We start from the raw sequence: 24,848 nt of genomic DNA on the forward strand, positions 1-24,848 counted from the left end.
CTCTAAGGACGAAAGTGTGTTCCAAGCTTTAAATAAATATCTTATGTGAGCTGTGGTGGTGCCATATTTATTACATTTTGGGCTTTACCATAAGAAACTGAAATACTGTATAAAATCAAATTGCAGTAGTGCGTTTTGTAACAGGTATTCTTTGTAGACAACCAGATAAGTCTGTTACACATTTGCTTCTACATCCCTTTGGAATTAGAAAAATGTTTTCCACAGTTAAATCTTTGAAATATAACTGAGCGAACCCTATAGCTCCAGGAAATAAGTATAGCCCCCTAAACCTTTACTAGGTAACAGTCCATGCTCAAAGCCAATGATGAAATCGTCCTAGATCCATGACTGATATATTCTATTGTTCATGGAGAACACCAACTACTGCTAAGCAGCCTAGCTTTTCAGATAGGAAATTTGTTATATAAGGAAACAACAATCATACTTTAAGGGCAGGCAGGATATGTAGCCCTCACACATGAATATCTTCATATTACAGATCCTGGATCAGAGACAATATAAACAAAGCTCTCTAAGCTGCCATAGCTTTCTAGAGTACTGAACTGCACAGGTGTAGATTACCTGGTGCTGGCATTGTCACACAGGGCCACCTCCCATTCTTTTTCCATGGAACCTAAAGGTCATGTCGTTCAGTCCACAGTAAGATACGTTTTTTTAAGACCCTAGGTAGTAGGGGAGAGCAGTATTACCTGCCTGAGGGGAAGGAGCATGCTGAGAAGACTGAAGGAACTCTACACACTCCAGGTTATTTTCAGGCCCATTGATGGCTGAGAGGTATGCAGAGAAGGGTCATGAGGAATCAACAGATACCACCCCATAACATGAACTAGCATTGCAGGTGACCTTGAAAAGACACAGCCTGTGTTGTGTGACTCAAGAGAAGTGCCCTTAAGGAGCCCCTTGGGAGATCCTGGAGGATTACTAGAAGGGGACTCTTTGAAGCCAGCAAGCTAAATCTAAGACCTATCTGGGGGATAGCAGTGGCAAAGGTGGTAGGGCTAGGAAGCCAGCATGCTAAGGATAAACAGGGGCAGGAAGCTTGACAGTGAGCAGCAGCAGAAGTGATGGCATTGACAAGCATTCACCCCATGCCTCTTCAACCTTGGCTGTTATCATTCATGTCCTGCTCTGCTTCTTCAAGTCCTGGAAAAAAGGTAGCAGAATACTATTCTAGGTCATTTCTCCAGAAATCAAGTCCTGGATGACAGACCAAAGAGGGCATAAAATAGCACAAGCTAAAGCCTTGTGGACTGGTAATATTGTTCATAAGTTTCAAAGTTGATTAAATCTTGTAACTTGTGAACTCTAGTGGCAGTCTTCAAAACTTTAGCTTATGCCAATTCAACTTCTTTTTATTCTGCCTAATGGAAATTGGAAAGAATTAAGCAAAAGGCATTTGGAATTTCCTTTTGTCTGGCTGGAGTCAAAATAAGTCTCCCAAAATTAAACAGAATGGGGTAGGAAAAACCAGTAAAAGGACACCTGGTTCAAAATGGGCAAAATTGGACTAGAGGTTCTGGAGCAATAAGCTCCCCCCCCCCCAAATGATTGGACTAGATGTTCTAGAGTAATAAGCCCCCCCAAAAGAATGTCCCAATTCATTTTTATAGGAGCAGAACTCCCAGCTTCTGTAGCATAGAAAAATTAACAGAATGGGATGTAAATTTGCATGTGGGAAAACTCAGTGAAAACAAACATTGAGTTCCAAAATGGGCCAGATTGAACCAGGGGTTCCAGAGAAATAAGCTCCAAAAATGGCCCAGAGCTTTCTGTGGCAAAAAGACTTTGGCTGCTCTCGCATATAAACTTACATATAATGAATCATAGCATTTAAATAAATCCTCCTTTCAAATTGCCTCTTCCTTTCTCTATTATTCCAAATTGTCCCCACCCCCGAGTATTAGTGTTTTGATGAGTTGTAATGGAATATGTTGGGCTGGAATTATTAGTTTTATAATAATTATGTTTTGTTTCTTTGTTGTGGTGTTATATTATTTATGTAATTTTGTAACTCATTCTGGGCACTGTTGGGTGGACGAGCTAAACAATGGAATAAATAGGTAACAACTGCCCTAGCACCCCAAAATATGCCCTAACCCCAAATTACTCCCTGCCCTTACACAAAACCTAACTACTCCACCAATTACAAACTGCCCCACTTCCAAAAACTATTCCCCGTAACTGCCCTACCAATCTATAAACTGCCACCACCCCTAAAAATGACCCCACAAACTGCCCTCACACCGAAAACCTAACTGCTCTACCCGTAAAAATTACTCTCACAACTGGCCCATCACCCCACAAATTGCCCTCGCACGCACTCAAAACCTAACTGTCCTACCACTGTGCTCACTGCCCTCACATTCATATATACACATATATACCACCACACCCAACAGCCCACAGACAATGGAGACATCCATTCACCTACCTACATATATAGTGGGGTTAAAAAAAAATTACATGAGCCATATTCTGAATGCATTCCCCACCATCTACATAGATATATAGTAGGGTTGGAAAGAATTACATGAGTCGTGCTCTACATGTATTCTCCACTTGTTATGGTCTGCTTTTTGCAGTATCTTCATCAGGATCAGCTCCTCCCCTCCAGGACAAGAGGGTAAAGGAGAATGATGAGAAGGAAGGGGCTAGTTTAGGAAGCAGAGTGGGTTTTCTCTGTTTTGTTTGCTCTGGGCTCATCCCTTCCCTCCATACAGCTCTGCCTTTTGAGCATGAATGAATGCCAACACCTCTTCCTAGTACTTGTGGCCTTGCCCCTCCTCCTGCCTTCATTGCCAAGAATGAGTGATGAAACTACCTTAATCCTCTCACACTGTATGAATAAAGCAACTGTTATAACCTCTGAGAGGGGCCTTCATTCTGTTTACTATTAAAGGAATCTTCTTCTGTCAGTAAACATTTCTTTTCTTTTTTTTTTCTGTTCCAACAGATCATAATTTTTGAGCAGTATAGAGCTGGCCGCATCCTTCAGTCACTGGATGTACCTCTCCTGGGGAAGACTTTATATGTGGATTAATAAGACCGATACTTTTCCCCAGACTGAGCTGAAGAGCAGCAGAACTTCTTGCATTGAACCAGAAAAAATGAATTGCAGATACTGTTTCCATTAGAGATGTTTTCATGCATTTCTGTTGAACTCTTGCAACAGTCTTCCAGTGGATTTTAAGTTCTGCTGCATGGAGGAAGAGCACACCACCTATATCAGCCAGAAAGGTCCCAGTACTATTGGTGGAAATAGTTCAGAGACTGAAGGGGTTATCAAATGCAAGAAAGGCATATTCCTCAAGAATCAGTGAGACCTACTGAGAGAAGGGGGAAATAGGGAATGCTAGATAGACTGGTAAGCCCTGATACACTCCCAGACACTTAAGACTCCTGCTAGAGGGATTAATTCATTTTTCTTGTAGGAAGGATGATGTCTCTTTTAAGAACAGAAAAAATGTAATATGCTACTGGGCAAAATAGAAAAAACAACTTGCTTTGCCCCTGTTTAAATGCCCATCTTCAAATCGTTATTCAGTTTATGTTCTGGTTTATCAGTCCGTTCTAGTTCCAGTGCATACTTAAGCATTTTCTACTGTTAATACTACCAGGACAGAGTTTTATATTACTTGAATTTCACTATTTTCCTGGTGCAGTCTTGCTTGAATTAGTTTTTATTTTTATTTTTTTACTATGTTTGCATGAAGAGAATTCTCTCTTCAGTTTCTTATTGAATGAAATAGCCATGAATCAAAGAGGGAGGATGGAAATTGTATAAACCATTTCCTGTACAGAAAAGGGGACAAAGAGCTGGGTGCTTCAAAAATGCGCCTGTAACCCCGCTACTTTTAACTGGTTAAACCCAGTTGAGATTCCCGATGACAGTTTAGAGTGTTCCAACAGGTCATCCTAGGACAAGTGGTCTTAATGTAATGGACTTTAAACCTTTGCTCCATTCTAATCTCTTTCCAAGGCTTATTATCGCTGTAAGACCTGAGCACTGTGCGCAGGATCTGCCATGCAGTTTTTTTATGCCATATTTACGCTTTGAATATATAGGAGGAGTAGAGTGTTGGTTTAGGATGAAGGGAAGCCCAGGGGTCACGTCCAGAGCTCTCTACAGGGTGGGTAATCTAGTAGAAGTTCCTAAAGCAGTGTCAGTCATAACCCAGAAAGAAAGGTCATGACAGAAGTGCCTGTGTTCACTGTTAAAGACAGGAATGTCTGAGAATGAGGAGGATCTTACAATAGTTTTAAACAAGCCTGAATGAAATCATTTAGATGATTTTGTTTTAACTGAATTAATTACCAAAAAAAATAATGGTATTGCTGTTACTACCGGTTTAATGAGTAGTTTGGTTTCAGTGAACTCAAAAATAAAAAGTAGCAATCCAAACCTAAAATTGAAAGTCCTTTTTTTCATTCATGTAACTAAAGTAAGGTCACTTTCAATGGGAAGATTCACTCAGAGGAAGCGTCACAGCCTAGGGCAGTCCCACGCGGTTTTTTTTTTTAAATTAATGCTGCCAAGTCTTACTTTCTCCAGCTACTTTGCATGACGCAATGAGGCTCATTTTCAAAGCACTTAGCCTCCCAAAGTTCCATAGAAACCTATGGAACTTAGCCTCCCAAAGTGCTTTGAAAATATGCCTCTCTGTCTCCTTGAATAAATATTGAATTTTAATGCGTTTTGGGTATTTGCAGCACCAGATAAATAGTTTTTTTGGTTTGTAGCACTAAAATTCCAAGGCCACAGTCCATGTTTTTTTTTTTTTTTTTTTCATTTTTGCTCCTTCTTAGATACCTGTTCCTCTCCTTATCTAGGATGGGAGTCTCTCTGGTTTAAGCATAGTAGGAAAAGAACTGCACAGATCTGTCCTGCTGAAACACAGACTCCTTTCTTGCACGCTGGGAATGGCTGGAAGGGTGCAGAAAGTGTGCGTTCTCAACCTCATTGGTTGGCCGTGTTCCGTTTCAGGGACAGCATTAGTTTTGTGACCCTACTCATTCCTCTCTCAGGGTCAGCCTTCTTAAATCTGACTTTTGGTATAACTCCTGACCTTTGTTCTCGTTGGCAGTACGATTGATCCACCCTTCTTTGTTGGTACTCATTTCCCTCAGTGCTCTTGTAATATGATAATGAAGAGCTATAATACTAAACTAGACCTGCAATGGAATGACTTTGAAAAAAAAATTAAGACATTTGATATTGGCTCTGATCACCATAGCACTGTCTGGTTAATGCAAAGGGAGTCCTTGGGTGGAATCGACACTTAAATCAATTAGCAGCAATATTCAGTCCACTAACTGGTTAAAAGTGTATAAAGTTAGGATAGCCTTTTTGCTGTCCTGATGTTATCCATCAAACTAACTGCACATTAGCCTGAATAGTGGCTGGTGCCCAGTTAACTTCTGGGTGACCAACACTGTCCTGGATATTCAGTGCCAGAGCTCTCAGACTTATTCCGGCATTGAATATCTGGTCTTAATGTAACCTGCAGCATCAGTAGCTTAAAAACCACTGATTGCAGTGGGATGAATACTGGGCCCATGGAGGTCGATATTCAAAGCGATTTAAACAGCTAGGAGAAGTTCCTGGCAACTTAAATTGTCTGTCTGGGGCTAACGGGATATTCAGTGGCACTTAACCAGACAGTGCCGCTGAATATCCCCTCTGATCGCCCATGCCAAAACCAGCTAGTTTGTGGGCAGTGCAGAATTGGAGTTAGGGCACAGATAGGGCAGTATGGAAAGCTAGCCAGTTAGCAGAGATTTTCTATCTGCTAACCGGCTGAGCAACCGCATAAAGTTAGGACAGAAAAAAGGCTGTCCTCACTTTAGGCGGTAAAGATAACTGGGCACCAGTCTGAATATTGGCCACTGCCCAGTTCCCTTTGCAGGGCCATTAGCAGCCCTATGAGCCTCCTCATCCCCCCCCTCCATCCTTCTCCCCCCCAACCCTGGCCTGCAGACTTCAGTACCTGTGGTTTGGTAGGCCATCCTCCTTGGGCCTACCTTCAAACCCTGGTGGTCTAGTGGGGGTGATGGTAACAGGAGCAAACCTCCCTTTTCTCCTGTCCCTAGTGGCAGCATTCAGAAAATGGCTGCCGCAACCTCTCGTGCAGGCTGCCAAGAGAGGTCGCGGTAGCCATATTCCGGACTCTGCTGCTAGGGGCAGGAGCAAGGTGGGTTCGCGCCTTCCCCCATTGCCCTCACTAGACCACTTGAAGGTAGACCCAGGGGGGGGCTGTTGTGGGAGTGGGTGAGAAGGAAGTATTTAAGTTTGTGGGCCAGGGGGGAAGAGGAAGGATGGAGGGGGGCTTGGAGGGCAACTGATGGTTCTGCAAAAGTATGGGTCCTAACCGATATTCATCCAAGACCCACATAACTGTCTTATGTGGGCTCTGGCTGAATATTAGCTGGGAACCGCATAAGCACCAGCAGCCAGCACATCAGCATTTAGCCCCAGATATTCAGTGCTGGGGCCCGCACCTGTCCTGGCACTGAATATTGGATAATGCTGCTGGAAGTCCCAGCATACCATCCTTTGGGGTGGAGCTAAAATTTATCTGGATACTGGTGGTCAGCTCTGGTATCTGGATGGCTATACGGGTAACTTAAGACAGCAGAAAGTAATTGCTTTTGATCATTAAGAGTTGTTTGGACAGCTATCCGGATATCACCTGTACCTGGATAATGCTGCTGGCCACCTCTGTAGCTGGATATGCAGCATCAATATCCGGTTATTGGCTGGTGGTGAATATTTAGATATATCTTTAAAACTGTGGTCTGCGTGTAAAAGGAATGACAACTGCTGAGTTTAAAAATTGAGCAGTAGGTTTCTGGATGATCCTTTTAGGAGTACACAGTGAGCTCCTGAGAGATGAGGCCCAAGCCTGAAGGCATTAAAATATCTCACCCCTTGCTGGGAATCCCATGTAGTTTTCCAAAGGAAGAGAAAATGAGGTCCTATGAAACATCTGCCATTAAGTTTGTTTGGAAGAAAGAAAATGCCACCAAGCACATATTGAATGCTATTAAAATATCTTTATTGCATTGTGCTGATAAAAAACAGTGACACAAAGAGGCCCTGAGCCAATAAAACACAGAACCCCAACATGCATTTGCCCAGACTTGAATGGGAAGTTGCCCCATACTATACTGGGGTTGACTCTGGCAACTAGCAAGAGCCAGTTTAAGTGCTGAGGAAGCAGAACCAGCATAAGAACTGACTGCCCAAGTATTCAACTTAGCCTTTAAAAAAAGGAGCATGGCTTTAAAATTTAAACTGGAAACCATGAAACAAAGTGTTCCAAACCGTTATACAGAGAGGATCTTTGTCAGCCATTGCACAAGCCATTTCAAGATTCCATGATCTGAACACCAGTGATATTGGTATCTCAAAAAAAAAAGGAGCAGATTTGTGCAAGATTTTTCATAAATACTAGAAACCATTAAATAATTTGCAACCATTTACAAAAAATTAATCTGGAATAGGAGGAAATGTAACAAACCTTTTTTTATTGTCATTACTTAATCTATTTCGGAACAGCATGTCCTTGGGACCAAGTATCAGAAGACATCTATATGTTTCAGAATTGAGTTTTATACCAAAAGTGTCTTTCTTCAACTAGCAAAGCAAATTGTGCTTCTCATTTTTCCTGGTTAGGCCAGGCTCATCCTTCACCCACTGAAGAAAGATTCCCTGCATATTTCCTTTCTATATGGTTTTACTTCCATTAACAATATTGTCAGATACCAAAGCTTTCTAGCCAAATACCTGCATGCTGTAGATCTTATAAGAAGTCATTAAAAAAGTAGCTTGTATGATAGAAACCATCAAAACAAACTGCAAGGCTTAAAATTAAGTTAGATGATTTCCTGTAGTTAATCAGCAGGGTAACTGTTGATATCATTTTAAGCTATCAAAGTTTTAAAGATACAGTCTTTGGGGTCTGACACAATACCCTCTCAGCATTTTCTTTGTGATTTATTTCCAACATCAGTGACCTTTTCAGATAGGTGTTCAGGGCACCAAGCAAAAGCATGCGAGGCCAAAGACCCTAGAATTTAATTAGAGGAAAACTTGGGCATGATATGAAAACATGCCTTTGAAAAGGATAAAACTGTCCATAACATGATCACACATCTTTTCTTTCTCTACCTCTTCAAATTTATACACTTGAGGTGATAAAATATGAAATTATAATAATTCAGAATTTATTAAAAAAAAACAGCAGCTTTCAATGTCTTCAGTACTGTTTTCCTGTTTTAAGTAAGGAGAAGCTGCTTTTCCGTTTTTACCCTGCCAGATGGTATGAGATGAGAAGAGCCCATGGGCAAAAGAAATCTGCAAAAAGTGAATTTCATGGGGAAGAAATTATGTAAGGCTCAGTTCAGCCTCTTCTTCCACTAGTAAAATGAGGTTTTACCTCCTGTCTTCGCATTTGTTTCTTTCTTGACATTTTGCTACTCTTTGTCCTCTGTCAACCACTCCACACACCAACAACAAGAAAGGAAAAGAGAACATTTAAGTCTTAGATGGGTTTTTAAAATGCAAAATGAAAAGTAACATTTTTTTCCCAATCGAAAGTAACATGGCCTGGGTATGCCCACATATCCACCTGTCAAGAGCTCTGTGACCTAGAATTGATCAGTAAGGTTAAACTTAAGTTTGAAACAATATTATAAGCTGTAAACAATCACACAAAATCAACTCAGGCAGGGAAATGTACTTACAGCCCAAGTTTCTTCTATTTTATTTCCATATAGCTGGCTTAACACCCACCAAAAGAACAGGATCATACCCTTCCGCTAGGCTTTCAGCACCTTCCTGCTTTCTTGTGTAGTGTAATAAATTTAAATTTAAAAAGTTCTACAATTAAGGGGCAAGATGCCATCCCAGAAGGCAGCCATTTCTCTACTACTGAATTGATGCTCAAGAATGAGAGCATACTTGGGCCATGTTTAGAAACCAAACCTTTGTTCTGGTTACCAGTGAAATGTACTGTCAGAATCTGGCATCCTCAGCCTTGTTTCATTGATTTTGCAGAAACCTTGTCCAGTTCTTCTAAGGTGGTCCCCACCTAAGCATGCCATGCACACACTCCTTCAAGCCAGGCCTGTTATATGGCTCGTACTGCAAAGAAGATGGTGCCATGTCTCAGTTTTGTGTGCTTTTCAGAGTGCTCAAAGTACACGAATTCAGTACGGTCCTAGGGGTGTGGCTTTGTCGTTAGAAGCAGACCTGGCAGAGTGTTTGGTATAAAGAAGAGATGCCTGCAATATGAGCGCAGAATCGCTTGGAAAGAGGCAGCTTCTGCAGAGAAATAGAAAGGTAAAAGAAAAGAGGTATTGCTGGTTCTGATACTTCCCTTCAGAACCTACCTGGTGGTCTGCACGTCTTACTTCCTCATTTCGAACTTCCTCTAGAACCTAAGCTAACTGCCACTGGCTGTAATAAGAGTGGGAGGGAAAAAAAGAGTCACGTTTTTTCCTAATTAAAATTACAAAACACTGTATTAATGTACAATGGGTCAAAATGTGCTGCTCCTTGGTCATAACTATCATCTAATGCAGTACAAGGAGAAATTCTGGTATCCAGAGCAAACTTAGGGTTCTGTTTACAAAGGCGCGCTAGCATTTTTAGCGCTCGCTAAAAATTCGCATGAGCTATCCATGTAGATGCCGATAGGAATATTATAGGCATCTACATGGGTAGCGTGTGCTAAATTTTAGCATGTGCTAAAAATGATAGTGCGCCTTTGTAAACAGGGCCCTTAGTTCAGAATTAAAGGTTATGCATACTATGGCAAATCAGGCAGGCACAGAGCTGGTCATCTCTTCCGGAAACGGCACAAGCATGCTGTGAGAAGCTTTGACTGCTTACAGGTTTGTTGCAGGTAATGTGTTTTTTTTTTAATTTCACGATTATATGCTTTTATTAATAATGGACAATTTTTGTAGTGTTATTGACACGACTTACAAGGTTGTTCCAGAAGAACAGTGCATATGAAAGTGCAGTTTTTTGATTAGCACAATTTATGAGGTCAGGTGCAAAGCCAATCATAAGTAGTTTGCAATAGTCTACTGTTTAGAATGACTTGTTCAATGTATTAAGAATAGAAGTAATAAAATAAAATTTAATAATGTACGGAACCCTTTATTTTATAAGCATTCCCATATCTAAATGGCAGCATTTAAAGGTCTGGAGAGGCCCAGATGTTTAAATGCCATTTCAGAAAAGGGGCCATTCAATTGGATCCAGGTTTCGCTAGTGACAGTTTTGTTGGAATGTAATTGTATTTTACATGCATTGCCTGTCACCTATTATTTCTCTGTGATTACTCTGTGACCTCTGATGTGAATTACTTAGAGAGGTCACACAGCTATGCAACTTCCTGTGGGGGGCAGACACAGCAGATGCAGCAGATGCAGCACATGGAGCACATGGAGCTCATGATCTCTCCTAACCTGAGAGGATCTATGGTGGTGTGAGCATCCATTACCATCTAAGCACATGGAAGGAGCTGATAATACAAATGTATAGTAATATGTATATATAAGCCTGTCTGATTATAATCTAACTACAAACTGTGAGTAAACAGATGTTTTGTTACTTCAACTTTAAAGTGACTCAGCAGTGAATTATTCTGGGGTGAATGAGAGAGAGATGAAGAAAGAAATTAACATTTCTAAAGCTGAAGCTGTGTGTACTAAAATCTGCTAATTATTTACTACAAATAATCCAACAAAAGGGTTATGGGCCCAGGGTCCAGGAATTGAAAAAGAAGAGAAATATTACCAGGCAGAAAAAAAGGCCACATTTTTCTCTTAAGTTTTAAAGGAAAGATTCAGTCTGTCTCTCTCTCCCCCCACACAGCAGACAGAAGGCTAAGAAAATGGCTGAGGGAAGAAATTCACCATTGTTCTATTCTCTCAAGGTGCCTAGATTAACTGAGTTTAATTATCAGAAGTGGGAACTAAGATTCATATGTCTCCTTCGAGCAAAAAGATTAAATATATGCTTAGACCAAGACAGAACAGCTGAAAATATGGCTGAATGGGACAATGCAAACTATTATGTGAAGTGCATGCTTTTGGAAGCTCTCTCAGAGAAACAAGCCATATTAGTGGAGGGAAAAGATACACCAAAGGACATTTTATGTAAGCTGAGAACTATGTATGCAACTACATATGCAAAGCAGCAACCAATTTGGTTGGCAGAGTTGAATGAAACCAAATTAAGGGATAAAAGTAAATGTAATGATCACATTATGCATCTTATGTCTTCATTTCAAAAGCTAGAACTTTCTGGAATTCCCATGTGTGATGCATTGAAAAGAGCATTTCTTTTTACCTCACTATCAAAAAAGTTTGATGTTTTTAGGTCTGTAAATGAGGCCATTGAAGGGCAATCTTTTGAACAGACAACATCAAAACTAAGGCAGGAATGCATAATAAATGATTCTGAGGAGATGTGTTCTCAAAGCAAGTCAGAGAGAAATGAAACAAATTTCTTGGCAAAGAACAGAGGAAGGCGGAGCTATGGGAAAACTCCACCCAAGGGCAAGCTGATTTGCTACTCATGTGGAAAGGAGGGACATGTATCTAAATGGTGTAAGGAAACACAAAACACTCCCTCTAGCTCACCTAAGCCAATGGAACTAAAGAATTTTCAAACCAGGAAATGTATGAAGGACAAAGATAAACACAAGGGCTTTCTAATGGCAGAAAAATCTTTGACTATGGTAAATAATAATTCAAATGAAAGTACTTGGATTTTGGATTCGGGGAGCACATGCCATTTAACCAATTGTAAGAATTTCTTTCAGGAAATGTGTCCAGAGGAAGGTATTCTTAAAACTGCAAACGCAGGGACTGCTAAGATCCAAGCAAAAGGTATTGGATTCTTAAAATGCAAAGTGTCTAATGAAGTTAAAGAAATTCCTGTAAGTGATGTCTTGTATATTCCCCAAGCAGTTTGCAATATGCTTAGTGTATCTACATTAGATAAGAAGGGATTTGTGATTCATTTTGAAAACAGTAAGTGCACAATCTCTAAAAATGATGAAGTGTATGCTGAAGCTTTTATGCATAATGATGTTTATAAACTGAGCATTTCAGGTGAAGCCTCACATATGGCGCAAGTAAGGAAGAATGATGGTAAATGTAGTCTGGAAATCTGGCACCGCCGCCTGGGACATCGTGATTCTAAGGTGATCCAGGATCTTCACAGTAAGCAACTAGCCACCGGCATTCAGATAAGTGCAGATGCTGGTAAAATGGAGAAATGCATAGACTGTGTTACTCAAAAAGGTGTGAGACCCTCATTTCCTGCATACACAGGAAATAGGAGTAATAAAGTGCTGGACTTAATACACAGTGACTTATGTGGACCGTTTAATATCCCATCATTGGGAAATAACAGATTTGTGCTAATATTCTTGGATGATTTCTCTAGATATTGTGTGGCCTATTTGCTGAAAGAAAAAAGTCAAGTCACAGACATGCTGAAGAAATACGTAGCCATGGTGAGCAATAAATTTGAAAGAAAACCAAAGGTTCTTCAGACCGACAATGGTGGTGAGTTCACTTCACAAAGCATGCGCACATTTCTAGAACAAGAAGGCATTCAACATATCACAACAGTAGCTTATACACCAGAACAAAATTCTGTTGCAGAGAGAAAATTTAGGTCACTTGTGGAAATGACCAGATGTATGCTGTCAGATAGCAATCTCCCTAAAAGACTATGGGGGGAAGCCATTCTCACAGCAGTGTACCTACAAAACAGAATGCCAACTAAAGGCGCTGAGCGCACACCACATGAGACATGGCATGGTAGGAAGCCAAACCTGTCACACATAAGAACATTTGGAAGTACAGCATATGCTCATATACCAAAGCAAAGAAGGCATAAGCTGGATTCCACAACAGAAAGGGGCATTTTAGTTGGCTATACTCCAGGACACAAAGGATATAGAATTTGAATCTGAAAACTGGCATTGTTGGCATAAGACATGTTACATATTTTGATGAAAACAAAAGGGTTGATAAAGGCTGGATTATCCCAGATGAGCCTTATCATCCAGAATATGAAACTAGAACCATAATAGACATGCCAGTGTATATAAATGCCATACCAAGGCAGATGTCTGAAAGCAACTCACCTGTATCTAACGAGGAACAGGCAGAGGAAACAGACACAGAAAGGATCATTGAAGAAGACAGTACAGTTGGAGAAGGGGAATCAATTGGAGAAGGACTCTCAGATTTAGAGGATGCGGAAAGGTCAGACCAACCTGTTGTCAGACGCTCATCCAGGGAAAACAAAGGTGTTCCACCCCCAAGACTGTCTTACCTAACAAGGTCAGCAGAAGCTCAAGAGCCCTTAACATGGGATGAGATTGAGAAAATGCCAGCAGAAGAAGCTGCTGAATGGCATAAAGCTGCACAAGAAGAAATTGATGCATTGGATAAAAATAATACTTGGATTCTTACAAAATTACCTCCTGGCAAGAAAGCTATAGGATGCAAATGGGTATTCAAGTTAAAAAGGAATGCACAAGGAAAAGTGGAAAGGTATAAAGCCAGATTAGTGGCAAAGGGATATCTTCAAAAATATGGAGAAGATTTTGATGAAGTGTTTGCACCTGTAGTGAAACACACGACAATAAGAACACTTCTGAGCATTGCAGTCTCAAAAGGCATGCAAGTCAAACACATTGATGTGAAAACAGCGTTTCTTCACGGAGATATAACTGAAGACTTGTACATGGAACAGCCAACAGGTTTCATAAATACAAAACAAAGACAGCTAGTGTGTAAATTAAACAAAGGTCTTTATGGATTAAAGCAAAGTGCAAAATGTTGGAATGATAAATTGCATGAAATATTGACAAATTTAGGATTTAAGCAAGGTGAAGCAGATAAATGCTTGTACACTAGGTGCACAAATGGACAATATGCATACATTTTAGCTTTTGTTGATGATCTGCTCATTGCAAGCAAAAGTGAGCAAGAGTACAAGGACATTGTAAAATGTTTAAACCTCAATGTTGAGATAAAAGAACTTGGTAATGTGTCATACTATCTTGGTATAGAAATTGAGAAACAAAATGATGGTTCTTATCTTCTAAGCCAGAAGCAGAAAATAAATGAGCTTATTGAAAGTTTAGGTATGCAAGATGCCCAAGTTGTAAGCACTCCCATGATCACTGATTTTCTGAAGGATGAAACAGTAAGAGAACCTTTACCAGATAACATCCAATATAGATCAGCCATAGGTAAGCTTTTATATCTAGCTACCACATACAGGGCTGATATAGCAAATGCAGTAGGAATTTTGAGCAGAAGGGTCAGCTCACCTACCAAATCAGATTGGACTGCAGTTAAAAGGATGGTAAGGTATTTAAAGGGTACCATTGATTGTAAATTAAAGATTTCAGCCAATAGTAATCCAAAACTAATATGTTACTGTGATTCAGATTGGGCAGGGGATCATTCTGATTATAAATCCACAAGTGGATATGTGTTTATGTATGGAAATGTACAAATTTCATGGGCCAGTCATAAACAAAGTATTGTGAGTTTGTCTTCTACAGAAGCTGAATACGTGGCCGTATCGGAAGCGTGCAGAGAACTGATGTGGATTGAAAAACTTTTGCTGGATTTCGGAATAGCTGAAAAGAGACCAATCCAGATAATGGAAGATAATCAGAGCTGCATCCGACTGTCACAGAATGACAAGGTTCAGTCACGCACCAAGCACATCGCAACGAAATACCACAACGTGCGAGAGTTGGCAAAAGAAGGGGTCATCAGTCTACACTATTGTCACACCAGTGAGATGACAGCTGACATCATGACCAAACCGTTACCCAGAGAACATTTTGTGAATCTGCGTATAAAGCTTGGACTTTGTATGAATAAATAATTGCATGACAGTTATGCATGAGAAGGGGTTTGTTGGAATGTAATTGTATTTTACATGCATTGCCTGTCACCTATTATTTCTCTGTGATTACTCTGTGACCTCTGATGTGAATTACTTAGAGAGGTCACACAGCTATGCAACTTCCTGTGGGGGGCAGACACAGCAGATGCAGCAGATGCAGCACATGGAGCACATGGAGCTCATGATCTCTCCTAACCTGAGAGGATCTATGGTGGTGTGAGCATCCATTACCATCTAAGCACATGGAAGGAGCTGATAATACAAATGTATAGTAATATGTATATATAAGCCTGTCTGATTATAATCTAACTACAAACTGTGAGTAAACAGATGTTTTGTTACTTCAACTTTAAAGTGACTCAGCAGTGAATTATTCTGGGGTGAATGAGAGAGAGATGAAGAAAGAAATTAACATTTCTAAAGCTGAAGCTGTGTGTACTAAAATCTGCTAATTATTTACTACAAATAATCCAACAAGTTTCATCAGGGGGTACCAGGGAAGCAGGAATAATTTTGAGGCAGGAGTATTCCTGCTTCCCTGGTACCCCTTGATGAAGCTGTCACTAGCAAAACCTGGATCCAGGTTAGAGTTAGAGCAATAAGTAACGAGGCACTGTGTCTACTACAGAGGAATTGCATCTTGAGCAACAAGCGTTAATGGATTGTATTATGGTTCCTCTATCCTCAGTTTCGTGCATTTGAAAGATAAGTGTATTTACTTTATCAATACTTTTGAATTAAGAATTTTGGACTGTGATATCTACATGAACTGCTGTTAAATACTGAGGAGGTGCGATAATAGATATTGTTTAGTTAATCGAAATCCCAGGATTTTGTATATTAAAGAGCTGATTGTTATGAATCCCAATATTAATTTTTTTTTGTAATACCAATGCATATTCATTAGGGATATTATGAAAACCTGTCTGATGACCTGCCAGGACAGATCTGAAAATCACTAATCTAATTTACCTTCAAATCTCCTGTTGGCATTAAGTATTAATTCTGCAAAGTTAACATTGACCCCCTCCTGTTTACTAAGCCGCGCTAGCGACTGCCATGTGCTAATGCCGACACAACCCATGCACTTTGGACTGTGTTGGCTTAGTAAACAGAGGGGTGAATTTTTACTCAACAGATTTGACAGTTAACAATAATTTTCTGAGCTTTAAGTGGCAGATTTGTTGCTGCGTCAATATTTTTACCTGTTTGGCTCACAAGATGTCCCAGTCAGATTTCCACATTAGGATCTGTGAAACCTTTTTTACCCTCATTTACCAATACAGGTTTCTCTGTCCTGGTGTGCCAGACTAGAATCTGAAAGCACAACAGCAAAGAACATAAGTTCCAGATATGGTGTTGTTATTTCTTTCCCACTCATTCCTCTTTATTCATGCCCAAACCCTTTCCTATAAAGAAAGAATTACAAAACTGTGACTTTAGCAATGGTTTGAGTGATTACCTAGAGTCTTGGACACATAACACATTGAGCAGCTTCAGCAGAGACCACTATATATTGTACAAAGAGAATGTGCGGTTGGTTAAAATTATATCAACCTAATATATATTGGCTATAAACCGCTTTGATTTTACTGTGAAAGGAAGTATATCAAGGACCTAATAAACATAAACATTCAAATGAAAATTGTCCCAGAGTCATCATTGAACTCACAAATTTTTTACCTTCTGTAGAAGAGAATGGGGCTCCTGCTTTCACTGGCACCTTTCATTTTCATAATGAAATGCATCCAAAGATCAAGAACTTTATCTCACCATCTCCTTGCTTGACTCCATTGGTAGATATCCAAGTCTTGTGTCCCATCCCCTTCCTCTACCTATTAGAGCTCCTGGAATGTCTTTACCTTCCCACTCCAGCCTGAAAAAGGTAGTACTATCACTGAAGCTATCTTCCTCTTGGCTATATGCCTTTTTTTTTTTTTATCGAGAGCCTCTTCTTTGGTCTTCTCTTCTTTTTGCTTTGTCGTAAATGATAGCCTGGTGTACAGTTTTCTCCACATTTGTTGGAAAGAAGTGTGCTGCTAAATAAAATATAGCTCCTTCCTATGTGATGCACTATCGCCCCATTTCTAATTTATCATTTATTTCAAAAGACAAATATACTCCATCTTAGGCAATCTGGTTTCCACCTGGGCCTTAGCACAGAATTGATCCTATTGACTATAATGAGCGATGTTTGCACTGATTGGGTACGGAGAAAGCCAATATTTTCTTATATCTGAACTTAAAAGCTCTTCTTTCAAGCCAGCTGATCATTCTCTACTGATTATTCTTAGACTGGAGTACTATGTTTGAGTAGTTTAAACCATTCTTAGAAATATCTTCTTGGTAGATTAACAGTCCACGTTATTGTCGTATCATGGTCTCGCATGTGGTGACTCTCGGGGATTTAGTTTTAGCTCCCACGCTGTTTAACCTATTTTTGTCACATCTTGTAGTGCTTTGTGCAGAAATTCGGGGTTAATTTCTTCTGTACAGATGATGTCTAGCTAATTGTGTACACTGGCTCCCCAGATTCTAGCAATCTAAATTTTATGCATAGATACCTTTACCTAATGTCTCACTCAGATTGGTACTTAATTCCTCAAATTTCATGACAATGTCCATCAGTTATATTCTGAAGGAGGCACAAATGAGAATGTGAGAGATGTTCATGGGCACCTTGATTCCTTTTCTTCAAAAGGAAGACTGCTTAAAATCTCTGGACTTCAAGGAAGCCTACATCCACATAGAGATGTACTTCAATCACTGGAGGCATCTCTGATTTTTAATAAGGAAACAGCATTACCAGTATTGCATTCTGCCAGCTGGCCTGGCATCAGATCGTCATGTGTTCAGAAAATGTCTAACTTTGGTATCAGTGTGCATACACAAACTTGGAGTGCATGTGTTTCCTTTACTTGGAAGATGGGTTGGTTAAGAGACCATCTCAGGGAGAGAGGCTCCACCATCCAAGTATTAGCGTCACTAAGGTTCATCCTAAATTATCCAAAATGTCACGTGAGCCTTTCATCTCAATTGGAATTAATAGAGGAAGGGGACATTATGACATCTCAACATCAGTGCCTATCTCTCACAGCCTAACTGCTAAGAGGGTAACCATAGCAGCTCTGGATCTCAGGTCCTTCTTACTTCTAGCAGAGACTCCACTAGATGGTCTTATGGTTTCAAGTGGAGAGGGTGTACTGTGTGGTTTGGTGATAAGCAGAGCTTTTTTTGAGGGGTTACTTGGGGGTACTGAGTACCGGCACCTTTTCCATTGCCTGCTAAAATTGACCCATGGTCCACAAGTTTTAATGAAAGAGCTCAGGTTCTACACACCAATTCTGCCTTGTCATAGATTCTGTGACTGGTTGCAGGGAGCCTGGCTATTGTGGGGTGGGTTCCTCAGTGGTCACCCCACCCCTGAAGAGTGATCTGGCAGTTCAGTACCGGCACCTTTTTTGCTAGAAAGAATGCACTGGTGATAAGGCCTTAGGACATTCTTTCTGCCTCACATAAAAACTGAATACTTAGGACATCTCTCAGTCAGTCTTAAAAACTCTGTAAGGATTTACCTCAGTGCAATTTTGACTTCCCACCATTTAGAAGGAAAATTGATCTCTGTACAGCCTGTGCAGAGCTTGCTTCTATTAAAGCAGGGCCGGGGCAACATGGTAAGAAGGGTAAGCATGGCAGGGGTGCGGACACTTGGGGGGGGGGGCACCAAAAACTGCTGATGCTTACCCATTGTGCTGCCCTGCATCATAACACTCCACTGGCTTTAGCCCTCCCCCACTGCCAGGGCAAGGAAAAGGGAGGAGAGCTCAGAGCTATCAAATGAGGGGTGGGGATGAGATGGGAGAATGAATCTAAAGCTAGGCCTGAGAGAAGAAGCTGGGGGTCAGACAAGAGGGAGATGGGAAATGGGGCTTGGGGGCTGATGCCGGTTGCTGGGAGAAGGAAGAGAATGACATACTAAGGGGGGTGGAGAGGGAGAAGCAGAGGAAGGTGAAGATAGAGGGGTAGACGGATGAGTACTGAGGTTAAGGTGGAAGAAAGTAAAGTAAGTGAATATTGGAGAATGAGGTAGGTGGACATATGCTGGAGAAGGAGAGAAGGAAGTATGGGAGAAGAAGCAAGAGAGAGAGAGAGAGAGAGGGAGGGGGCAATGAAGGACAAAGGAAGGGGACAGATCTTTGAAGGAAGTGAAAAAAGGTGGAAATAGGGAAAGGAAATGGAAGCCTGAATACAGGAGTAAGGCATAAAGGGGCTGAAGCTGGAGAGGGGATGAGTGACAGGGAAGTAATGGGGGCTGGTAAGGGGATAAGAAGCAGAGACATAAGCTGGGGAGGCAATGAATATAAAGGGTTGAAATGGGAGACTAGAAAATGTGTGAAACACAGGAAATAGGGGACTTTGGGAGGAATAAGACAGGAATGGGAGAACTAGGGAGGAAGAGGAAAAAGCTAATAAGTAGGTGAATGAGAGAGACTGAGGATGTGGGTGGGGGAAAGGAGGGGAAGGAGGAATGAAATCTAGCTAGAGGTAGATAGAAAAGAAAAAAACAGATGAATGAAATGGAGAAAAAAAATGAAATAGAAGAATCAGAGCCAAGTTAGATATAAGGGAGGAAGAGAAGAAGGTGGACAATGAAAAGCTGAAAATGGAAATTAGATCTTGGAAAAGGACTTAGGAGAAAACCAACAAGAGGATGTAGTAAAGAGAGATCAAGATCAATCCATATGGAAAAAGAAAATGCTCAAATAATAAAGGTACACAAAATTTTGATTTTTTAAATATTTAATATTTTCTGTACAGGAAGAAATCTCTTTCTGTCCCTATTTTTTCAATGTTCTGCTGCTTACAGTCGGGTTTTCAGTTTTGTTTTGTTTGTTTTTTTGTCTAGGTATTTGTTTCTAATCTGTAGTCTCTTATTTTCCCCACTGCATGACGGTTTGTGTTTTCTATTTGTAACCACAGAGGAGGATTTTTCTAACATGTAGATTCTGTGTAGATTTGTTCTTTTTTTCTAACTGGAGGTGTTCTAGAATATTTACAGAGCTGACTTATCATATGTAGGGTTAGTGCAGGTTGAGCATCTGGGTTTTGCATTACTTCTCAGTGTAGTGGAGGGAGTTTCTGTTGCTCTCACTGTTTTATTTTTGCAGCACCGGTGTTTACCCAGCAGTAATGGGGCAGTGCTGTGCGTTGCCCGGTTGCCACTGGGTTAGCGTGGGAACCCTTACCGTCACCTCAGTGAGTGTGTTGGTAAGTGCCCCCCCCAAAAAAATGGCTGTGTGGCAAGCACTTGCCACAAGGCCATTTCTGAACCCCCCCCAGCCTTTTACCCGCTACGGTAAAAGGTGGGCTCAGAGCAGGCCCCCTTTTGCCGCAGCTTAGTAAAAGGACTCCTTAGGCGTGTAAGTGTTAATTTACTCCGCATTTGCACAGAGGGGAACACACCCATACACACCTAGTTATAGAATGATCTGATATTAGGTTATTTCCCATCTTCAGTTAGAAACACTAGTGGAGAGAAAGGCAATCCCATTTGATTAAATACCTTGGTGCAGTTAGCAGCTTTGGGCTCCAGGTCATTCAGGGTCACCAGCTCCCGAAGGAGGCTGCTTTCTTGGTAGCCACCTTTCACTCCACGAAGTTTGAAGTATGCCTGAGATCGCTGGAGGATCAGCCTGAGGTTCACTGCGAAACCTGCCATGTCAATCGCAAATGGCCGGTGAGGATCAAACACAGTCTTCCAGCCATATACCTTCCCCACAGCATTCACCTTGGGTGACTCGTAACGCAAGCCCCCTACAAAAGCCACAGGCCACACTGACACTTTCCTGGTGGTACGCATCTGGTGACAGAGAAAGGAAAGTGAATGGCAGAATCCGGCTGAAGCACTCCTATCTTGCACACGGGCCCCCCTTAATTTATTTCATTGTCAGACATCCTTTCCGTTAACACATCAAAGCAGTGTACAGTTTTAATTTTAAATACAAATTAAAATAACACATCTAAATAATACCAATTAAAACCTGCCTAGATAATGAAGTATTGCCTGACTGATAAATACAAAATAAAAAGTGTGCACAGCTCAAAGTAGATTTGTTATTTAATAATTTAGTTTAGCTTGTTAATTGGGAAATTTAAAATCACTTGCTTTAAAATAGAGAAATAACAAAATCATAAAACATGCAGAAAGGATTTTTTGTCATTGCCTAATGCTGGATTGCAACAATTTAATAATCACGTTTTCCATGTGTGAAGAGTGATGGGTATAAACACAACAGGCATGTGTGGGAGCTGATCCCTACAGTGCAGACATGATCAATCATGAGCATTTATTTAATGGACAGGCCAAAGAAAAGAAGAGTCTACTATACATCCATATGTATTGAGGGCAATTTTCAAAGTGGCATAAAATAGCTTTTGAAATTTATCTAACATGTATGCTTGTATTGGTGAAGTGTTCCCGTGGTGGGGTTGGGGTGGAGAGTGTACATACATATTTTAGGATTTCATGGAAAAGGTATCTATATAAATAGCAGGTGCAAATCTGCGCATATATTTTTACCAAGTTAAAGTCTGTAGGTAAAAAGTACCTGCAGACTACACGCATGTGTTTTGTTTGAAAATTGCTCCCCAACATGCAAAATGACTATCAGCCCTGGATCTAGAACACATGGAAGGGCATTTTTGAAAAGGTGTCCTAGTCAGAATAGGGAGGTCCAAATCAGAATGTCCCAAATAGATGTCCATCTCACATGTATTTTCAAACAGGATACAGCCTGTTCAAAAATATGTGAGACAGACGTCCATGCACTGGAAATGTCCAACATAAAACATCCATTTTACAAACTGAAACGTCCAAATTTTGAATGGGCAAAAACAAAGGACATGGATGTCTCTATAACAGCATTCTTAGAAAATTGCCACATAGACCTCCATGCAGAGCAGAGGGTCAGGCTAGTGGTTAGTGCAGTGGCCAGAAACCAAGGAACCCAGGTTCAAATCCCAGTTTAACCCTTTTTTTTTTTTAATTGATAGCCCTCCAGGAACAGAAAAATACCTACTGTACCGGAATGTACACCACTCCAGGCTTGCAGGTATCTTATATATATATATATATATAGGTACAATAGGTAATTTTCAGTTTATAGAGGGCTCACAAATAAAAAAAGAATTAAAGGTGAATTTGAACCTGGGTCTTTTGGTTTACAGTTCACTGCATTAGCCATTAGGCTACACATCAGACTTACTTCCTGTTCTGTTAAAATTGCCCATAATACCTGAAGCTTTTCACTTTCATGGGAGAGGGAGGGGGACAGCAAGCACTGGGGTATTAAGGAGATGTCATGCCTTAATCCCTCCAGTGGACAGCTGCTTAATCAGAGAACCTTTCTCTAACCTGCGCATGGCAAATATCAGGTCTAAATAAGGATGTCCTTCTTTTTAGACATGGACATGGAAGTGGAATTCAGCAATCGCTGTTGGATGTCCAGATTTCATGACCTCTCTAGTCTCGCCCAAAACATGCCCCCTTGCTATTTAAATGTTGGACATCTCTATTCTGCCTTTGCAAAATCGGAGATTTGGATGTTTCAAGCACATGGATGTTTATTCTGGTCTTTTGAGATGCCCTTATGCTTTGAAAATGAGTGCTATGGCCATTGACAAGCTTCACCAAATGAGAAATATTCCCATATGATATAGCTTTAATATATTTTAGGTTATCTGAATACAGTGAAAAGACTCAAATATGTAACTTTTCATTCTCCTTATAACAAGGCATTTAGGCAGGAAAAGCATATGCACCTATTTGCAAAAGGCAACATATGGGGTCCTTTTACTATTTATTTATTGCATTTGTACCCCACATTTTCCCACCTATTTGCAGGCTCAATGTGGCTTACACAGTACCGTGAGGCGTTAGCTACCTCCGGTGATGAAACAAATACAAAGTGATGTTACAGAGAATGAGATATATGTGTTACAGACACATTATAGAATCAAGAGAAGAAGAGTTATATAATGTTCATTTCAAGTTTTAGTTTCGTTGTGTTGCTGAGTTCAGGCACTTAAGTTGGATCAGTAGGGTATGCCTTCTTGAACAGATCGTTCTTTAGTGATTTCCGGAAGTTGAGGTGGTCCTGCGTTGTCTTTATGGCTTTCGGTAATGCGTTCCATAGTTGCGTGCTTATATAGGAGAAGCTGGATCCGAAAATTGATTTGTACTTCAGTCCCTTGCAGCTAGGGTGGTGAAGATTTAGGTATGTTTGTGATGTTCTGATTGTGTTTCTGGCTGGTAGGTCTATGAGGTCAATCATATAACCCGGGGCTTCGCCATAGATAATCTTGTGGACCAGGGTGCAGATTTTGAAAGTGCACTAACGGATTTAGCATGAACTAATAACTAGTGAGCACTAAATGATAAGATGCCCATATTCCTATGGGCATCTTTTCATTTAGCACACATTAACCCCCCTTTTTACAAAGCTGTGCTAGCGGCTGTTTGTGCGGTAATGCCGACACGGCCCATTCACTTTGAATGGGCTGTGTCGACATCGCTGCGTGGCAGCTGCTAGCGAGGCTTTGTAAACAGGGGAGTGAATCTGTTAGCGCACCTTAGTAAAAGGACCCCTATGTCAGGGAAAAAAGGCACAGTCATTTACACCTGCTCCAAGGCAGGAGTGTGTGTGTGTGTTAATAAGATGTATCCCAAAAAATACAGGCCTCCCAGCAATTTATTATCGAAACTTCAGATGTGTGAGCCCAAAAGATGTGCCTTCATATAATGGGCAGTCTTCACCACCAATCATCAGTGGTTCAATAATTTCATTATATTTTTCATTTCTGATTTTCCACTTTAAGTAAAATTTTCACAACTATAACTATCAATTCATATGTGGCTGTTAGTGTTTGTCCGTTGATATGCGCATGCCCTTTGGCTACTTTGATTGCACCACAGTCTCCCGAGTGGAAATTGCTCAAGTGTTTTCCGAGGAACTATTGCTTGACCCCTGCTGTACGTGCTTTGTGGCGCCGAAACACCGACCGTGTCGGGTCACCCTGTATCAGCAACAATAAAGTATTTCTGCACAATATCTCCAGTGGTGGATCCGCCGTTTCTGGTCAGCCTCTACTTCTCCTTGCAAGGACAAATCAAGATCAGGTATACATATGAAGTATCACATCATACCTTATGCTACGAGTTTATCTTGTTGGGCAGACTGGATGGACCATACAGGTCTTTATCTGCCATCATCTACTATGTAGGGATCCCTCTCTCTCTTTTTCTCAGATTCGGTGGTTCCTTCCTTCATTCATAAAGTTGTTTCTCTGTTTCATCTTAAGCAGACAGTCTGTCTTCCAGTGTTTGCTAAGGATGAATTCGGTAGTCATAAAGCACTACATGCCATAGATGTGCACAAGGCCTTACTATGGTACCTGAAGGTTACCAATTCCTTCTGTAAGTTGGACAACCTTTTTGTCCTACACAGTGGGCCATGGGAAGAAGTGGCATCTTCAAAATCCTTGCAAGCATGCAGGAATAAGGAGGCCACTGCTGTGGTTTACCTTTCGAGCCTCAGAGTTTCCAGAGGGTCTTCAAACCCACTTGATGAGGGTACATACAACATCTTGAGCAGATTCTAGGGCAGACTCATCAGATGATATCTGCAGAGCAGTGGTGTGGTTGTTGCTGCACTCGCTTGTCAAGCAGTACTAGCTAGATGACTAGGCTAGAGAAAATTGTGCCATATTGTCTTCCTCCCACCTGAGTCCTTGAAGAATGGGAATGTCCTATTTGCCTGGACCAGTCTAGCAGGAAGATTAGGAAGGAGAAACTTCTTCTTAC

General features: G+C 40.8%; 2 protein-coding genes across 9 annotated transcripts in view; one reads left to right on the forward strand and one right to left on the reverse strand.

Moving 5' to 3' along the window:
• Nucleotides 1-4,467, forward strand: part of GLB1L2 (galactosidase beta 1 like 2) — a 119,576-nt gene extending 115,109 nt beyond the window's left edge. For 3 of the 5 annotated variants that reach the window (XM_030221490.1, XM_030221494.1, XM_030221492.1), the window contains one exon: nucleotides 2,975-4,467. In XM_030221490.1, coding sequence (XP_030077350.1) covers nucleotides 2,975-3,061 — 87 coding nt within the window. In that variant the 3' untranslated portion in view covers nucleotides 3,062-4,467. The remainder of the gene's footprint in view (nucleotides 1-2,974) is intronic. The other 2 variants (XM_030221491.1, XM_030221493.1) reach the window with 1 other exon arrangement.
• A 2,626-nt stretch (nucleotides 4,468-7,093) lies between these two features.
• B3GAT1 (beta-1,3-glucuronyltransferase 1) overlaps nucleotides 7,094-24,848 on the reverse strand; it is a 30,977-nt gene continuing 13,222 nt past the window's right edge. For 3 of the 4 annotated variants that reach the window (XM_030221887.1, XM_030221884.1, XM_030221886.1), the window contains 3 exons: nucleotides 20,550-20,846; nucleotides 16,192-16,303; nucleotides 7,094-9,346 (listed from right to left, as the gene is read on the reverse strand). In XM_030221887.1, the coding sequence (XP_030077747.1) occupies nucleotides 16,217-16,303; nucleotides 20,550-20,846 (384 nt within the window). In that variant the 3' untranslated portion in view covers nucleotides 7,094-9,346; nucleotides 16,192-16,216. The remainder of the gene's footprint in view (nucleotides 9,347-16,191; nucleotides 16,304-20,549; nucleotides 20,847-24,848) is intronic. The other variant, XM_030221885.1, reaches the window with a different exon arrangement.

Source organism: Microcaecilia unicolor, chromosome 12 (assembly GCF_901765095.1).
Source record: "Microcaecilia unicolor chromosome 12, aMicUni1.1, whole genome shotgun sequence".
Taxonomy (NCBI): domain Eukaryota; kingdom Metazoa; phylum Chordata; class Amphibia; order Gymnophiona; family Siphonopidae; genus Microcaecilia; species Microcaecilia unicolor.